Below are 13010 nucleotides of genomic sequence, written 5' to 3'. Positions count from 1 at the left end.
AGAAACCCATTAGGAGAGAATTCGAGGGAGAAAATTGTGTGAATGTAACACTATTAATTTAAATATGTAAAAATATATATATATATATATATACTTAAAATTACTTAGGTTGGAAGAGACAAGATTATTCGTTTTTAAGAGTAGTGGTTCTCTAGGCATTTTACCTATCTAAATATTACTATAAAGTATACATTTTATTTTGCATGTCAACTGTTTCATGTTTCTACTCCAACCATGCTCTTTATTTTAGCTATTCATCTAAATATTATTAATTTTATAGAATGCCACGTCAATAACAAAGATGGAGGGAAATAATCCTAATGATTAAATACATTTTGCCTAGCCTTGAAGGCTAGCTACATGTAGCTAGCGAATGTGAGCTGAGCCAAAATGCCTAATCATATGCCTAGTGCATTGGAGTTGAAAAAAGTGAGTCACATTAGGCATTTTAACTAACAAGCATTATATGCCTAGTGGGTTGGAGATGCTTTAGTTATCCAAATAGGTGATTAGTATCAAGAGATTTTCAATTTTTTTAACTCTCCATATTGCCCAATCCAAATGTGCTGAGGCAAAAAAAATATAAATAATTAAATAAATAAATAAAGCCAATTCACCGGGTCTTGTCTAAATTCAAGCATCACAACTTGAAGAATTCAAAGAAGAAAAAGAAGGAATCCCCACAAAAAGACCACAATCAAACAAGCAATCTCCACAAGAAGATCACAATCAAACATTTAAATTTTTTCATAAAATACTTTCATAACTAAAACTAATCCCTACTGTATAACAATTAACATATGTAACAACAATACAAGTAGTGTGTGAGAAGAAGAAGAAAGATAGCAAAGCAAAAAAACCAAAGATCATAACCACAACCAACCTTTTATTCACTCTCCTAAATTTGCACCTCAAACAAGAGCATTTGTTGAAGAAGATCAAACTCACAGCCTCCTTAAATTCACTTTTCTTCATTTGTACTTCAATCTAAACTCACCATGTTTCTATTCATGTTGCCTTCAACTACCTCCCTCCTCCATTGCTTATTTTCTTTTCCAACCCGGTATCCAGCTTGGCGGGATCCGAATGCCTCCTTGTTGTTCCAGCAGGGGAAGATGGGAACGAAAGCCGCTTTTTGGCAGAACCGGCCCATCCCTTCTCCAGTGTTCCATTCCCCAATGGACTTGCCAGCCGAGACTTGGCTTTCACTGACTCTGTAGGACCCATGTAGCTTGGGACTGCAGGTGAGCTCGCTAGGCTCTCATCGTCTCTCACCGATGACCCGCCAACGCTATGTCTCCAGTACCTCTCTGATTTGAAACTAAGCATGCCAATGCTTCTCGACTCATCGTCTCCACCAACACCACTGCCCTTTGGGCTCGCTAGCCTTGTTTTTGTAGTAACCGATGGTGCCTTGGAAGTGGGCGTTGAGGGTGATTGGCGGTTAGGTTTTCGTGCTTTTGGAGAGGAGGTTTTGAGCTCGCGGCATGAATGAGCCTTGCTCAGTTCTCCAACAGAAATGGCACGGCTTCTTGTGCTTTTGACAGAGGCATGATCACTGTTCGGTTCTCTGTCATGCGTGCCTTTGTTTTCCCATGGCCGGGCTGCCATCCATCGCTCTAACCAACTCCATCCCCAGTGGGGATTGTTTGGATCCATGAATGTCTGTTTCCCAGATTTCGAAGAGTTTTTCCACGCTTGCTGTCGCAGAAAATTTTGAACGAGTTTCAGAACTTTTTTTGTAAATTGCTTTTCTAATGACAAGTTAGATGATGAAAAAAGAAAAGTAAAATCACTAAAAGCAAATATAGACATAAGAATCTAATCCTTCACGAAAATTCCTAAATGACATTGGGAATAAGATCCTCAATCGGATTGTATAGAAAACACAAGGCCTCATTTCGATGATATGTAAAACAAAATGGAAGTTATTTCCAAGGGATAACAAAATGCCCAAAAAAACTAAAAGGTTCTCAACTTATTACCATTATTTTTCACTTCAAGCATGGTAGAAGTGAAGACTAATAAGGGTTTATTTGGATCTAGCTTTTTCCATTTGCAACAAATAATCTTAATACAAAGCTTAACTCAAATTTCCTTCTCTTATTCTCACTAAAACTTATTGGGTTTTACCTATGAAATGAAATCCTATTAAGAATAGTGTTAATGTAACACTACATTTAATTCTTTCAAGGGTGATGTTAATCCCCAAAATTGAAATGTTAGTTCCATGCTACATACAGTCTTGTGACAGAATTTTTGTCTTCTTACTTTACATCCTTGGTTTAATGTGGGACTAACATTCTCCGGCTTGGTATTATCATTATCGATCAAACTTTCAAATTGTCCAATGATGAACATAAAATGATTGAGCGAAGGTTTGAGAAAGAATGGGAGAATATTACCTGGCGAGAGTATGCATAAGCCAATGCCCGTTCCCTTCTCATAGCAGCCTCCTGCTTGTTCAGTAGGTTTGCTTCAATCTGCTCCTTAGACTGCGCGCTATCGTTCCAATCTTCTCCCACCTATTGTAAAAATTGTTCAATTAAGCCCAAAAATACCAGATACATATCCGATGCGACAAAAAAAAATTTGTTTTTCTTCTTTTGGTTGTCCATTTGTATGTCGCATAGGTTTCTCTATTCGTGAAATGAATTTTCAAGAAAAAAAAAAAAAAAAAAAAAGATAAATGGACAAAGACTCAGGGAAGTTGGCAAGTCAAAAAGAATTTTAAATTTGGAATCTTGCCCTTGAATTCAGCCAACATTTGAAATTTTAAATTTGTCCAAATGGGTAAACAAATATATCACAAATACTAGTGTTTATAATTGGACTCACAGAAGCTCTATATTTCGCAAGCTCTTTCTCGTGTTTCTGCTGGAGCTGTCTTTGGAGAGCCTGGTTCTCCTCTGACATTCTGATCCGCCTTGCACGAACCTGAGACTGCACGCGAGCCAGAGTCTGCATGCATCGTAATGTGGTCGTGGCTTGTCGTTTGACAGAGTGACCTTGTATAAGAGACTTCAACCTCACAAGCCCTCTCAAGGCCCGCAATGCTCTCCTTGCCTGACAAACAATGAACCCAATCCCCAATCATCATTAAACAATAAACATTTCTCATGCGGTTGCTTTTTACCAGAAATTATATGTCTCATGATCAAGGATATTTGAGTTCTATTGCTTATGCGAGTTTTTTCAATACTTCCATGTTGGGATTAGTTACTAGTACTAATTTGATACAAATTTATATTTCAGGGGAACTAGTTGGAATAGGGTTTTGGTTTACACAGCCTAATGAGGCAAATACTTGTCAAAAAACATTTAATCGAGTGGGAGATTTTGGTTTGTAGAAAATCTTAACTTAACCATTAACACTTCAAAGATTATGGTAGATGATTTTTTGCATTTACTAGTAAAAGTCCAGACATTAAAATAAGCAATTAATGCAAAAATAAAAAATAAAAATGATAACAAACTGTAGAATGAGTTAAAAATGATTATTCAGAACATGCCATTGACTCAATATGAAGACAAATTCAGTTTAATAATGCTCACTGCACAGCTGTAATTCAACTATTTATCAGAAATCAATATTCCTGAAACAAATTCCCAGAGTTTGGCTGGAGCTACAGGCCAGATTTTAACCATACACGAGTGTAAAATGATCTCAAATCCAACAAATGTCATAAAAGCACATTTGGCATTTTCTCAAAACAAAAAACAGCATATTAAGGAAGAATGACAAAGCAAACAAAAGAAGAAAACATGTACAAAATGCGTACTTCATGAACTAAATTAGACAAAAATGGGCATTTTATGGGAGAGAATAACAATACCAAATATCCTCGGAACGCTGTTTGAATCTTGATTGCAGCAACTTCCTCCTTCGATTTGCCAGAGTAACGGGCTTTGGCTGTGAGCCGAACAATCTCAGCAGCAGCCTGAGCGGCTGCAACAGCTGCCTCAGCAGCCACGGCAGTGGCAATGGCAACAGAATAAGCATGTTTGTTTTGCTCATTTTCGGCTTCTGTTAATTTCACATCCTCTATTGGAGTTATAGCCAATACAGTTTCTTTAGGTGGAGAGCCCAGATAGGGGCTCTTGCGTTTCCCAAACCATTTGTTCTTCGATTTGTGGGTTTTCTGTTTAGAGAATTGCACATTGATCAATCACAGTTCTATTACACACACACACATAGAGCTTATGGAAGAGAGTGAAAATTGAAATATTCTAAAACCTTGTCTTTCTTAGCCTTGGAGTCGGGACTGAGAGCCTTCTTCACTGCAGAAATCCAGCTCCCATTCTTCCCCATTTCCTAATCAGTTCATTTCTTGGGAAACAAACAGGCATTTATGAAACTACAATCCTAGAATATATCAAATGAACCAAAAAAAGAAAAAAGAAAAAGGCACATGTATTGAAAACCAAATCCGAGAAAATATAGTGTGCAATTGATGTTTATTTGAAAAAAAAATAAATAAAATAAATAAAAATTAAAAAAAAAAAAAAAAAAAGAAAGAAAAAGAGAGAACCAACAGATTTAATAATCACACAGTTGTAAATGCCTAAATAAATTCACAAGTTTTAAAATTTTAGAACAGATCTAAAATGAAGACAACCAATTTGTTCCATTATTTACAGCTTTATAAGAAAATCATCAATAAAGTAGAAGAAACTTGTGGACCAAATTATCCAATTCATTGGACAGGCAACCAATCGTGAGAGACCCAGATGCAGAACTTCACAAAATAATGAGAAATGAATGGCGTCACATCAAATTTTCCAAGAAAATAAGAAAAGGAAAGGAAAAGATTTGAACCAATTATCTAATCCTTGTTGAAGACAACAAATGTTGCAATACCCAGAAGTTGAAAATGCAAAATCTTGAAGAAAACATGAGACCCAGTTCAAACTTTCTAATTTAGAAAACATTATAATCATAACCCAGAGAAACAAAGAGAAAGAGAATAAGAAAGAGAACAAAGATGTTGTAAAATGTTTTATTTCACATCCTCAACAAATGATAGGAATCAGTTGGGTACCTGCAAATGAAAATTTGGAGAATGCAGGCAGATCTGTGCTAGTTTTGAAGTTTTCTCAAAGAGAACTTGAGAACACTGAGTACACAAAGAGGAGAGAGAGAGAGAGGGAGAGATCAGCAAAGAAAACTTCAGCGACAGGGAACTTAAGGAAGACAAGAATAACAGAAAGGGTGGGGTGGTTTTTTTTTTTATTTTTTATTTTTTATAACGGCAACATTAACTATTTTTAAGGATAATGTTCTCTGAAGTGTTAACGAATTTTCATTTTGATCCTTAAAACTTGTTTTTTATTTATTTTTAATTAACCAACTACCCCTTAAGATTGGGCAAATTACAAATAGTGGAACAGACACAAAACAATTGTATTACAAATGAGAATTTTTTTTGTGCAAAGCTACAAGAATAGATTTGCATCATGTACATAGAAAAGTTGTATCACCACAAAAATATAATTTTTTGGCCACTACACTAAAATATCATTTTCTCTTTAAAATTTGCAAGAAAATGCAATACAGTGCTATTTACTTAGCCAAGCATCACATTTTACCCAACTCGAACTGGAGAATAATATGTGAAGATAATTAATTTGTTAAATATTATATTTCTTTTATATTGGCCCGTCAAATATAACATTTTTTCTTATATACAATGACAAAATTGAGATGGTTAGCCAACAATAGGCACCAGTTTTTCCTTCCTTTTTTTTTTGGTATAAATAGAACAAAAAATATACTAATACTTTAAGAATATTTAAAAAAAAAAACACAAAACAAAACAAAAACAAACAAACAAACAAAAAGAAACGAACAAACAAATATTGAAAGTATTAATATGAAAAAGTAATTTTTGTACTATTTTCACAAGTTGCCCTCAAGTATGGATCAAATAAAATGTCACATGTCGGCATGTGCCACATTGAAGCATGCATGTATTTTTTGTCAAGAATAATGCTATACATACATACTTTTTTTTTAACAAACTAACATAACGTTTAATATCAAAACATTGCTAATTAAAATTGTGGAGAAGTGGTTTTGGAAATACTCTTCAGATCTTGGGAGACACTAGTGATCCTCAGCTAGTCACCTGAAAAAACACAAACACTCCGGTCGGAGGTGCCGGAATTAGCACTCCGACGGACAAGTTAGTTCAGACACTCAGAATAGTTTGTCTACTAAGTTTTGTGAAGTGATTCTTACATACTTTTCTAAATCTGTGGTTCTTGTATTTATACTTGCTTTTTGGGCCTCAGGGCCTGAGCGTACTTTTATCTCATTCCCCTTTTATTCATTCGGAGCCACTGACCTCTGTCTATTCGGCTTTCCTAACGTATTTAGCGTCCTAGTCACGCAACATGAAGCCGAACAGTATCTAATTTCTGGGGTACGCATCTTCCGACTGTTCTACTTATTCGGCTCCCACAAAAATGGAACCAACATAAATTATATGATAGAAACACCTTATCTGTTGCATTAGTTTATTGACTAAAGGGTGGTTTAGGATGATTAAAATAAGTACACTTTATGACTTTTTATGAAATATGAGTTGGATATAGGTTGGATTTGAAGTGATGTAGTAGAGAGGTGATATGATTTAAATAAGACGATGTGACTTAAATAGGATAATAACTTTTTAACATTTTAACTTTTTTAAGTTATGACAAACAAGACTTAAATTTGAAACTCCATCAAATTTTGAACGGTTGTTGTTACTAGGGAAAATTAGAAATAATTTTGGATACTTTAAAGACCAAATCGAAAAAAACAATCTTTTAAGGATCATTGTGAGAATTCACTAATACTTTAAAAGGTGAAGTGCAATTTACTCTCTCTCATCTCCCGGTCTAGTAGAATAGTGGTTGATCGTGTATCCATCTATTTTGCGTCGAAAAAATAAAATAAAGCTATCATATATTTTCGTACTATTAGATGGGAAACCTATACCACAGGCAACCTATTATAAATTAGTAAAATTTTATCACAAAATTTTATAATATTAATTACAAAATTATTAAAAGTTATTTGTTTGGGGTGTGTTATATAAACATTATTTTTATCTTTTTTGGGTTACATCTCCTCTCTATTTTTTTGTAGTATATCTTTTCATAAAAAGTCAAAAAGTGTACTTATTTAGATCATTTATATTCTAAGATTTTGTTAAAAAAGTGCACTTATTTACAACATTACCTAACTAATTTTTTTACCACATAGGATATGGGTCATGATTGAGACCCCCTCCAATCACTACCCTCACCACCCCCCACACACGTGGCGAGTGGTGATTGGAGGAGAAGGAAAAAAAAAAAAAAAACTGGCCAATCATGTTGAGAGGGGGTTAAATTACAGTCACCTCTTCTAAGATTTGGTTAAAAGATAATGGTTAAATTTGGCCTCTTTTGACGAAGAGATTAAAATCAGCTTTTTGGCTTTTAACTTCTTTTAGATCAAATCATCTCTCTATTTTTTTTATACATTTTTTTTAAAACAAAAAAACAAAAAAAAAAACCAAAAAAATTAGTTTTTAATCTACCTCCCAAAACAACTTTTTATCTCAAGTTTAAATTTAAAATTGAGAGAATTTGAAGGGGTTGTAGGGCTCATTATCGTTTTGCCTCCCTTGAAAATTTAAGGGGCACTAACTCGTATGCCCCATTTACAAAATTCAAAACTCATTTAATTTCAAAACAAAACATTTGTACCAATTAGTCTTATATATTTTTAATTGTTACTATTTTTTTTTAATTTAACATTGCAGGAAATACACTTTCAGCAACTAAAATAATAGTTGCTGAAGTGTTCAACATTGTCGGGAAGTTGGTGGAAATTTGTTGGAGTGTGCCGCCGAAATATCCAGAATATTGTTGGACGTCAAGAATATCGCCGAAGACTCACCAAAATGTCTAAAATATTGTCAAGAAAAAAATAAACAGAGAAATTAGAGAAAAAAATACAACAAAATATGCTAAATATTAACAAACTGAAAGAAATATATATATATATATATATATATGGCAACAAGAAATAACAACAATAGAGAAAAAAAAACACATACTTTTCAAATTTTATAGGGTTTAAGCAAATAATTTCCTATGTTGATCAAATTGAAAAGCATACTTTGAAATTGTACAATTTTTACCATTTCAAAGCATGATTCTAATAAGCATTTCACCTTATTAACTACACTGAAAAATATGTTATGAAATTACAAAATTTTACAATAAAAACATGTCATGAAACTGTAAAATTTTACAACTTTAAAGCATTGATGGGTCGTTTTACACACCAAAAATAAACACTAAACTATACCAAATTCCTTAGAATAATGGTAAGTCTAAGTATCAATCCACAGGAACAAACGGGAAATTAAACTAATTTAATTGTTGAATTCCTAAATTAATTTTGATGAAAGAGATGGTTATTCATAACCTAATGATAATTAAATTAAATAAAGCGAATAAACTAACAATTATAATTAAAGATGAAGTTACTGGTTTTGAAAAAAAACCTAGGGTAATGAATTCACCACTAATTACATAAATAAGGTTTCAATTTGAAAATTAATTATTTTACGGTTCTAACTAAATAATACTTCGCAACTACAAGTTCAAAACATTGATCAAGAAAATTAACACGTTCAATATACAGGCACGAACCATCTCAAGTAGTGCGAGTCGTTCACTCTAAACTACAGTAGCAAAACGACTCATCCCTCGTAGTATGACTCGTCTCATACCTTATGACTCGTCTCATACCTTAAATATGAAAGCACAGAAAATCATTGCATGGAAAGCATTCAACAATCACAGAAAAAAAAGAATACTTGAAGAAATAATGAAAAATTATATTTGAAAACTTCTTGAGAACCATAAAACTGTTCAAACCATTACATAAAAAATAAAAAAAAAAAACCTTATTTACTTGGCTAGGGTTTCATCAAATAGGAGCCTAGTCACTTATGGAGGAGTAGGAAGAAGTAGTAGAAGAAGAAGCCTTCATGAAAATTGTCCTTGAAGCTTGAGAATCCTCTTTTCCAAACCGTAGCCCCTCTTTTCTTTGAAATATTTTTGGACCCCAGAAGCAACCTTTTTTCTTCTTTTTTTTTTTATTCCCAACAAAACATAATTGAATTTTCGCGCATGCAACCCTAGGTGGGCCGCTCGAGCGCCCCTACTTTCCGCTTGAGCGGTGGTGGGCCGCACGTAAGGTGGAGCTTGGTCGCACGTGCGGTGAGGTGGCAGGTGTAGACACCCCATTTTTGACCGACCTTAAGACTCAGACGTCACCGATTGAGCGCTTGGTGATGTTGCATAATGTGCTCGTTCAGAAGTTTCAGAGTCGCGGCCGTGAGCCCTGCCTCCGGACTTCCGAACCCTCTTTTGTACCTTGCCTCGGTTTGCGAACCAGACTCAGTTTTCTCTGTTTCTTTTCTTGAGGGAAGGGAGAGGTCCCGTAAACCATCTCTCAATGTCCGTAGGCTACATTTGGTGGCCGTAGGCCATTTTGCCCATTTCGGAGTTCGGTTTCCGGTTTTCGGAGCCGTCAGGCCGTGTGCCTCGGTTCGGGACCGCTTAACCATCTCCTATTGCTCCGGTTTTTGGCATACATCTTATTTACTCCCTTTTGAGGGACACTGGGGGCTGAGAAACCCACTTCGTGGCCGAACGCCACTTTCGGTGCTTAACAGCCCATTTTCGGGACCCCGAACTGCGTGTTTTGGCCCCAGAACTTTCATTTTGCAACGGTTTTCGTTCATTTTTGGCAGGTACCTCTGTTTTATCACTAGAGAGGTCACTGCAGGGTGGGAGGCCAGCAATTGTTGCAGCAACCAGTTATACATCCTCCGACGCCCTCCGGCGCCCGTTTTTCGCACTTCCGGGCCAATGTTGAACCCCTTGGGCCCATTTTCTCGAACTTTGAACCACATATTTGTGATGTACACACATGAGAGGACCCTAAAAGTTCATGACCGGCCAGTAATTCCACTTGACCCTTTTGACCCCCTTCTTCCGGGCCAATATTGAACCCCTTGGGCCCATTTTCTCGAACTTTGAACCACATATTTGTGATATACACACATGAGAGGACCCTAAAAGTTCATGGCCGGCCAGTAATTCCACCTGACCCTTTTGAACCCCTCTTTCCGAGCTAATGTTGAACCCCTTGGACCCACTTTCTTGGACTTTTAACCACAGGGTTGTGTTGTACACACATAGGAGGACACCATCAGTTGGTGGCCGGCCAGAAAATCTGATTGACCCTTTTGACCCCTAGCCGGCCGGCTAGGGGGTGTGGCCGGCCAGCCACCTGCAGCAAAAGTAACTGGCCGGCCGAAATCTTGGCACTGTGCACTTTACAGCTGTGGGGCTTTATTCCCCAGAAAAGATCTTTATCCGGGGGATATTTTGTGGGGAAAGGTTTGTCTCCTTTTCCCCCACCTTTACACCCCCGTGTTGGCCTATATAGCAAGCAAGATATATCCTTTGTTGGGGTTAGAAAACTTCACCTTCAAGCATACATACACAAAGCCATCTTTATCCCTCTCATTTTCTTAAAAAACCCTAAGTCCCTAAGCTCCATTTCTTCTACACCACCAAGCTCTACCACCACCACCTCATTTTCAGCAACAAGGAAGGCTTCTCAAAGGCAAAAGGAGCTGCAAATTGATCCAAGAAGCAACAAAAGTTTTGGTCTTCAAGGGTAAGTAACATTTCTCCTCTTTGACCCTTTTTCTTGATCCATTTGTAAGCCTCACTTTCTTTTTGTTTCAAGCTCCGGCCCTAACTGAAAGGGGCCCTGTTTTGAGCTCATCTTCACTTTTCATTAAGGGATCAACCCTGTTTGAGCCCTCCATGATGCACTTGCTTCATTGATCATCTTATATGTCATAATCTTGCATGCTATTTTCGACCCATGAGTAATCTGTTTTTGAGCATGTTGTAAACTGATATTAGGCTTATTTTGAGCCCCTCTTCAACATTGAAGAAGGGCTCAACACCATTTGAGACATCCATGTTGTACCTACCTTTATACTCCTCTTTTCTTCCCCATTCTTGCATGCAATGGCAGCCTACCATGCTTTTGTTTTTGGCCATTTTATAGTTCTGAAAAGGTGCTTATTTTGGTCCATTCTTCATATTTCATTTAGGTCCTTTCATGGTTTGGGACCTCCATAGGTCACTTCATGTTATATCTCTCTTTTATTCCCCATTCTTGCATGTTTAGTTAGCCTATCATGCTTTTGTTTTTGGCCATTTTACAGTTCTGAAAAAGTGCTTATTTTGGTCCATTCTACATGTTTTATTAAGGGTCTTTGGCTGTTTGGCGAATATTTTTCATACCTCATGTTATAGCCACTTTTGAGCCTCATTTTGCATCACATTTCTATCATGTTTGTATGCTGATTTGAGGTTTGCCATATACTGTAAATATTCATATTTTTAGTCCCTCTTCAATGTTGTAGAAGGAAATTTTTCAGTTTGGATTTTTCTTATATCACTTGCTTCATTACCCCTCTTTTGGCCCCTATTCTTGCATGCCATTTTTGCCATACCTATGCTTGCTGTTTGGCCATGTTTATAACTGTGAAAGTGCCTTTTTTGGGACTGTCTAGCTTCTGTCTTTGCATTGCATGTCCATGTTGTGCATGTTTGGCATAGCTATAGGCCATTTCGGGCGCCTAAATTCGCATTTCGGGACAATTCCATGCATTTCATGTCATTTCGCCTCATTTCGGGACTGTTTTCCCCCATATTTTAGTGCTGAAATTCCATTAGAACGATTGCTATCCATTTCATGTCATTACATCGCATTTTGCCACCGCCTCGGTTTGCGTGCCCGTGTGCACGCATTTCGAGGCACCCCTTTTTTACCTGCCGGCATCCTATGTGAGTGTGGCTGAGGCTCACTCATGTTGGTATAAGCCCATATCATGTTTTCATGACATTACATCGCATTTTGCCACCGTCTCGGTTTGCGTGCCCGTGTCCACGCATTTCGAGGCACCCCATTTTTATCTGCCGGCATCCTATGTGAGTGTGGCTGAGGCTCATTCATGTTGGTATAAGCCCATATCATGTTTGCATCTCATTTTCATTGCATTCCGCCATCGCCTCGGTTTGCGTGCCCGTGCGCACGCATTTCGAGGCATCACATTTTCATTGCATTGCGTATGCCATCGCCTCGGTTTACATGCCCGTGTGCACGCATTTCGAGGCATCTCATTTTCATTGCATTGCGTATGCCATCGCCTCGGTTTGCGTGCCCGTGCGCACGCATTTCAAGGCGTCTCATTTTCATTGCATTCCGCCATCGCCTCGGTTTGCGTGCCCGTGCGCACGCATTTCAAGGCGTCTCATTTTCATTGCATTCCGCCATCGCCTCGATTTGCGTGCCCGTGCGCACGCATTTCAAGGCGTCTCATTTTCATAGCATTTTGCCATTGCCTCGATTTGCGTGCCCGTGTGCACGCATTTCGAGGCATCTCATTTTCATTGCATTACGTATGCCATCGCCTCGGTTTACGTGCCCGTGTGCACGCATTTCAAGGCGTCTCATTTTCATTGCATTCTGTCATCGCCTCGGTTTATGTGCCCGTGTGCACGCATTTCAAGGCGTCTTATTTGCATTGTGTAAGCCATCGCCTCGGTTTACGTGCCCGTGCGCACGCATTTCAAGGCGTCTCATTTTCAGTGCATTCTATCATTTTCTCGGTTTGCGTGCCCGTGTGCATGCATTTCGAGGCATTTCATTTCCATAGCATTGTATATGTTAGGATTGTATCTTAGTTGCATTTCATGCATATCATGCATATTGCATCATGTCCGGAATAAGAGTTAGCCTGGGCATGGGAAACGAGGTACATTTCGTACTCCGAGTGACGGAATGTGTCTCAATTCCCCAGTCACCGACACTCCGGATTATCCATGATGGAGTTAGGTTTTAGCTGTAGTTTCATGTGCATTCATCCTAT

General features: G+C 37.5%; 1 protein-coding gene across 2 annotated transcripts; it reads right to left on the bottom strand.

Moving 5' to 3' along the window:
- Positions 1–725: 725 nt before the first annotated feature.
- On the bottom strand, positions 726–5219 carry LOC114312387 (protein IQ-DOMAIN 3). Of its 2 annotated transcripts, none has more exons than XM_028258618.2 (6): positions 5043–5219; positions 4238–4330; positions 3837–4142; positions 2839–3066; positions 2406–2525; positions 726–1701 (listed from the first exon to the last, which is right to left on the bottom strand). In XM_028258618.2, exons 2-6 carry the CDS (start codon positions 4310–4312, stop codon positions 1024–1026), a joined length of 1407 nt encoding a protein of 468 aa, XP_028114419.2. In that variant the 5' UTR covers positions 4313–4330; positions 5043–5219; the 3' UTR covers positions 726–1023. The 2 variants fall into 2 exon arrangements, with proteins under 2 accessions (XP_028114419.2, XP_028114420.2); XM_028258619.2 differs by having other exon boundaries at positions 4238–4366; positions 5043–5202.
- Between the last annotated feature and the right edge of the window lie 7791 nt (positions 5220–13010).

Source organism: Camellia sinensis, chromosome 8 (assembly GCF_055761805.1).
Source record: "Camellia sinensis isolate YWXY chromosome 8, ASM5576180v1, whole genome shotgun sequence".
NCBI classification, from domain to species: Eukaryota; Viridiplantae; Streptophyta; class Magnoliopsida; order Ericales; family Theaceae; genus Camellia; species Camellia sinensis.
This window is presented reverse-complemented; position numbering and strand designations above follow the sequence as displayed.

Bases quoted from the DNA above. Each gene is read 5' to 3' on its own strand.
- LOC114312387 (XM_028258618.2), bottom strand. From the start codon at position 4,312: ATGGGGAAGAATGGGAGCTGGATTTCTGCAGTGAAGAAGGCTCTCAGT. The intron at 2,526-2,838 runs GTGAGTCCAATT...TTTTTACAATAG, and splicing joins TTGCGAAATATAGAGCTTCT to GTGGGAGAAGATTGGAACGA. The intron at 1,702-2,405 runs GTAATATTCTCC...TTTCTGCGACAG, and splicing joins CTTATGCATACTCTCGCCAG to CAAGCGTGGAAAAACTCTTC.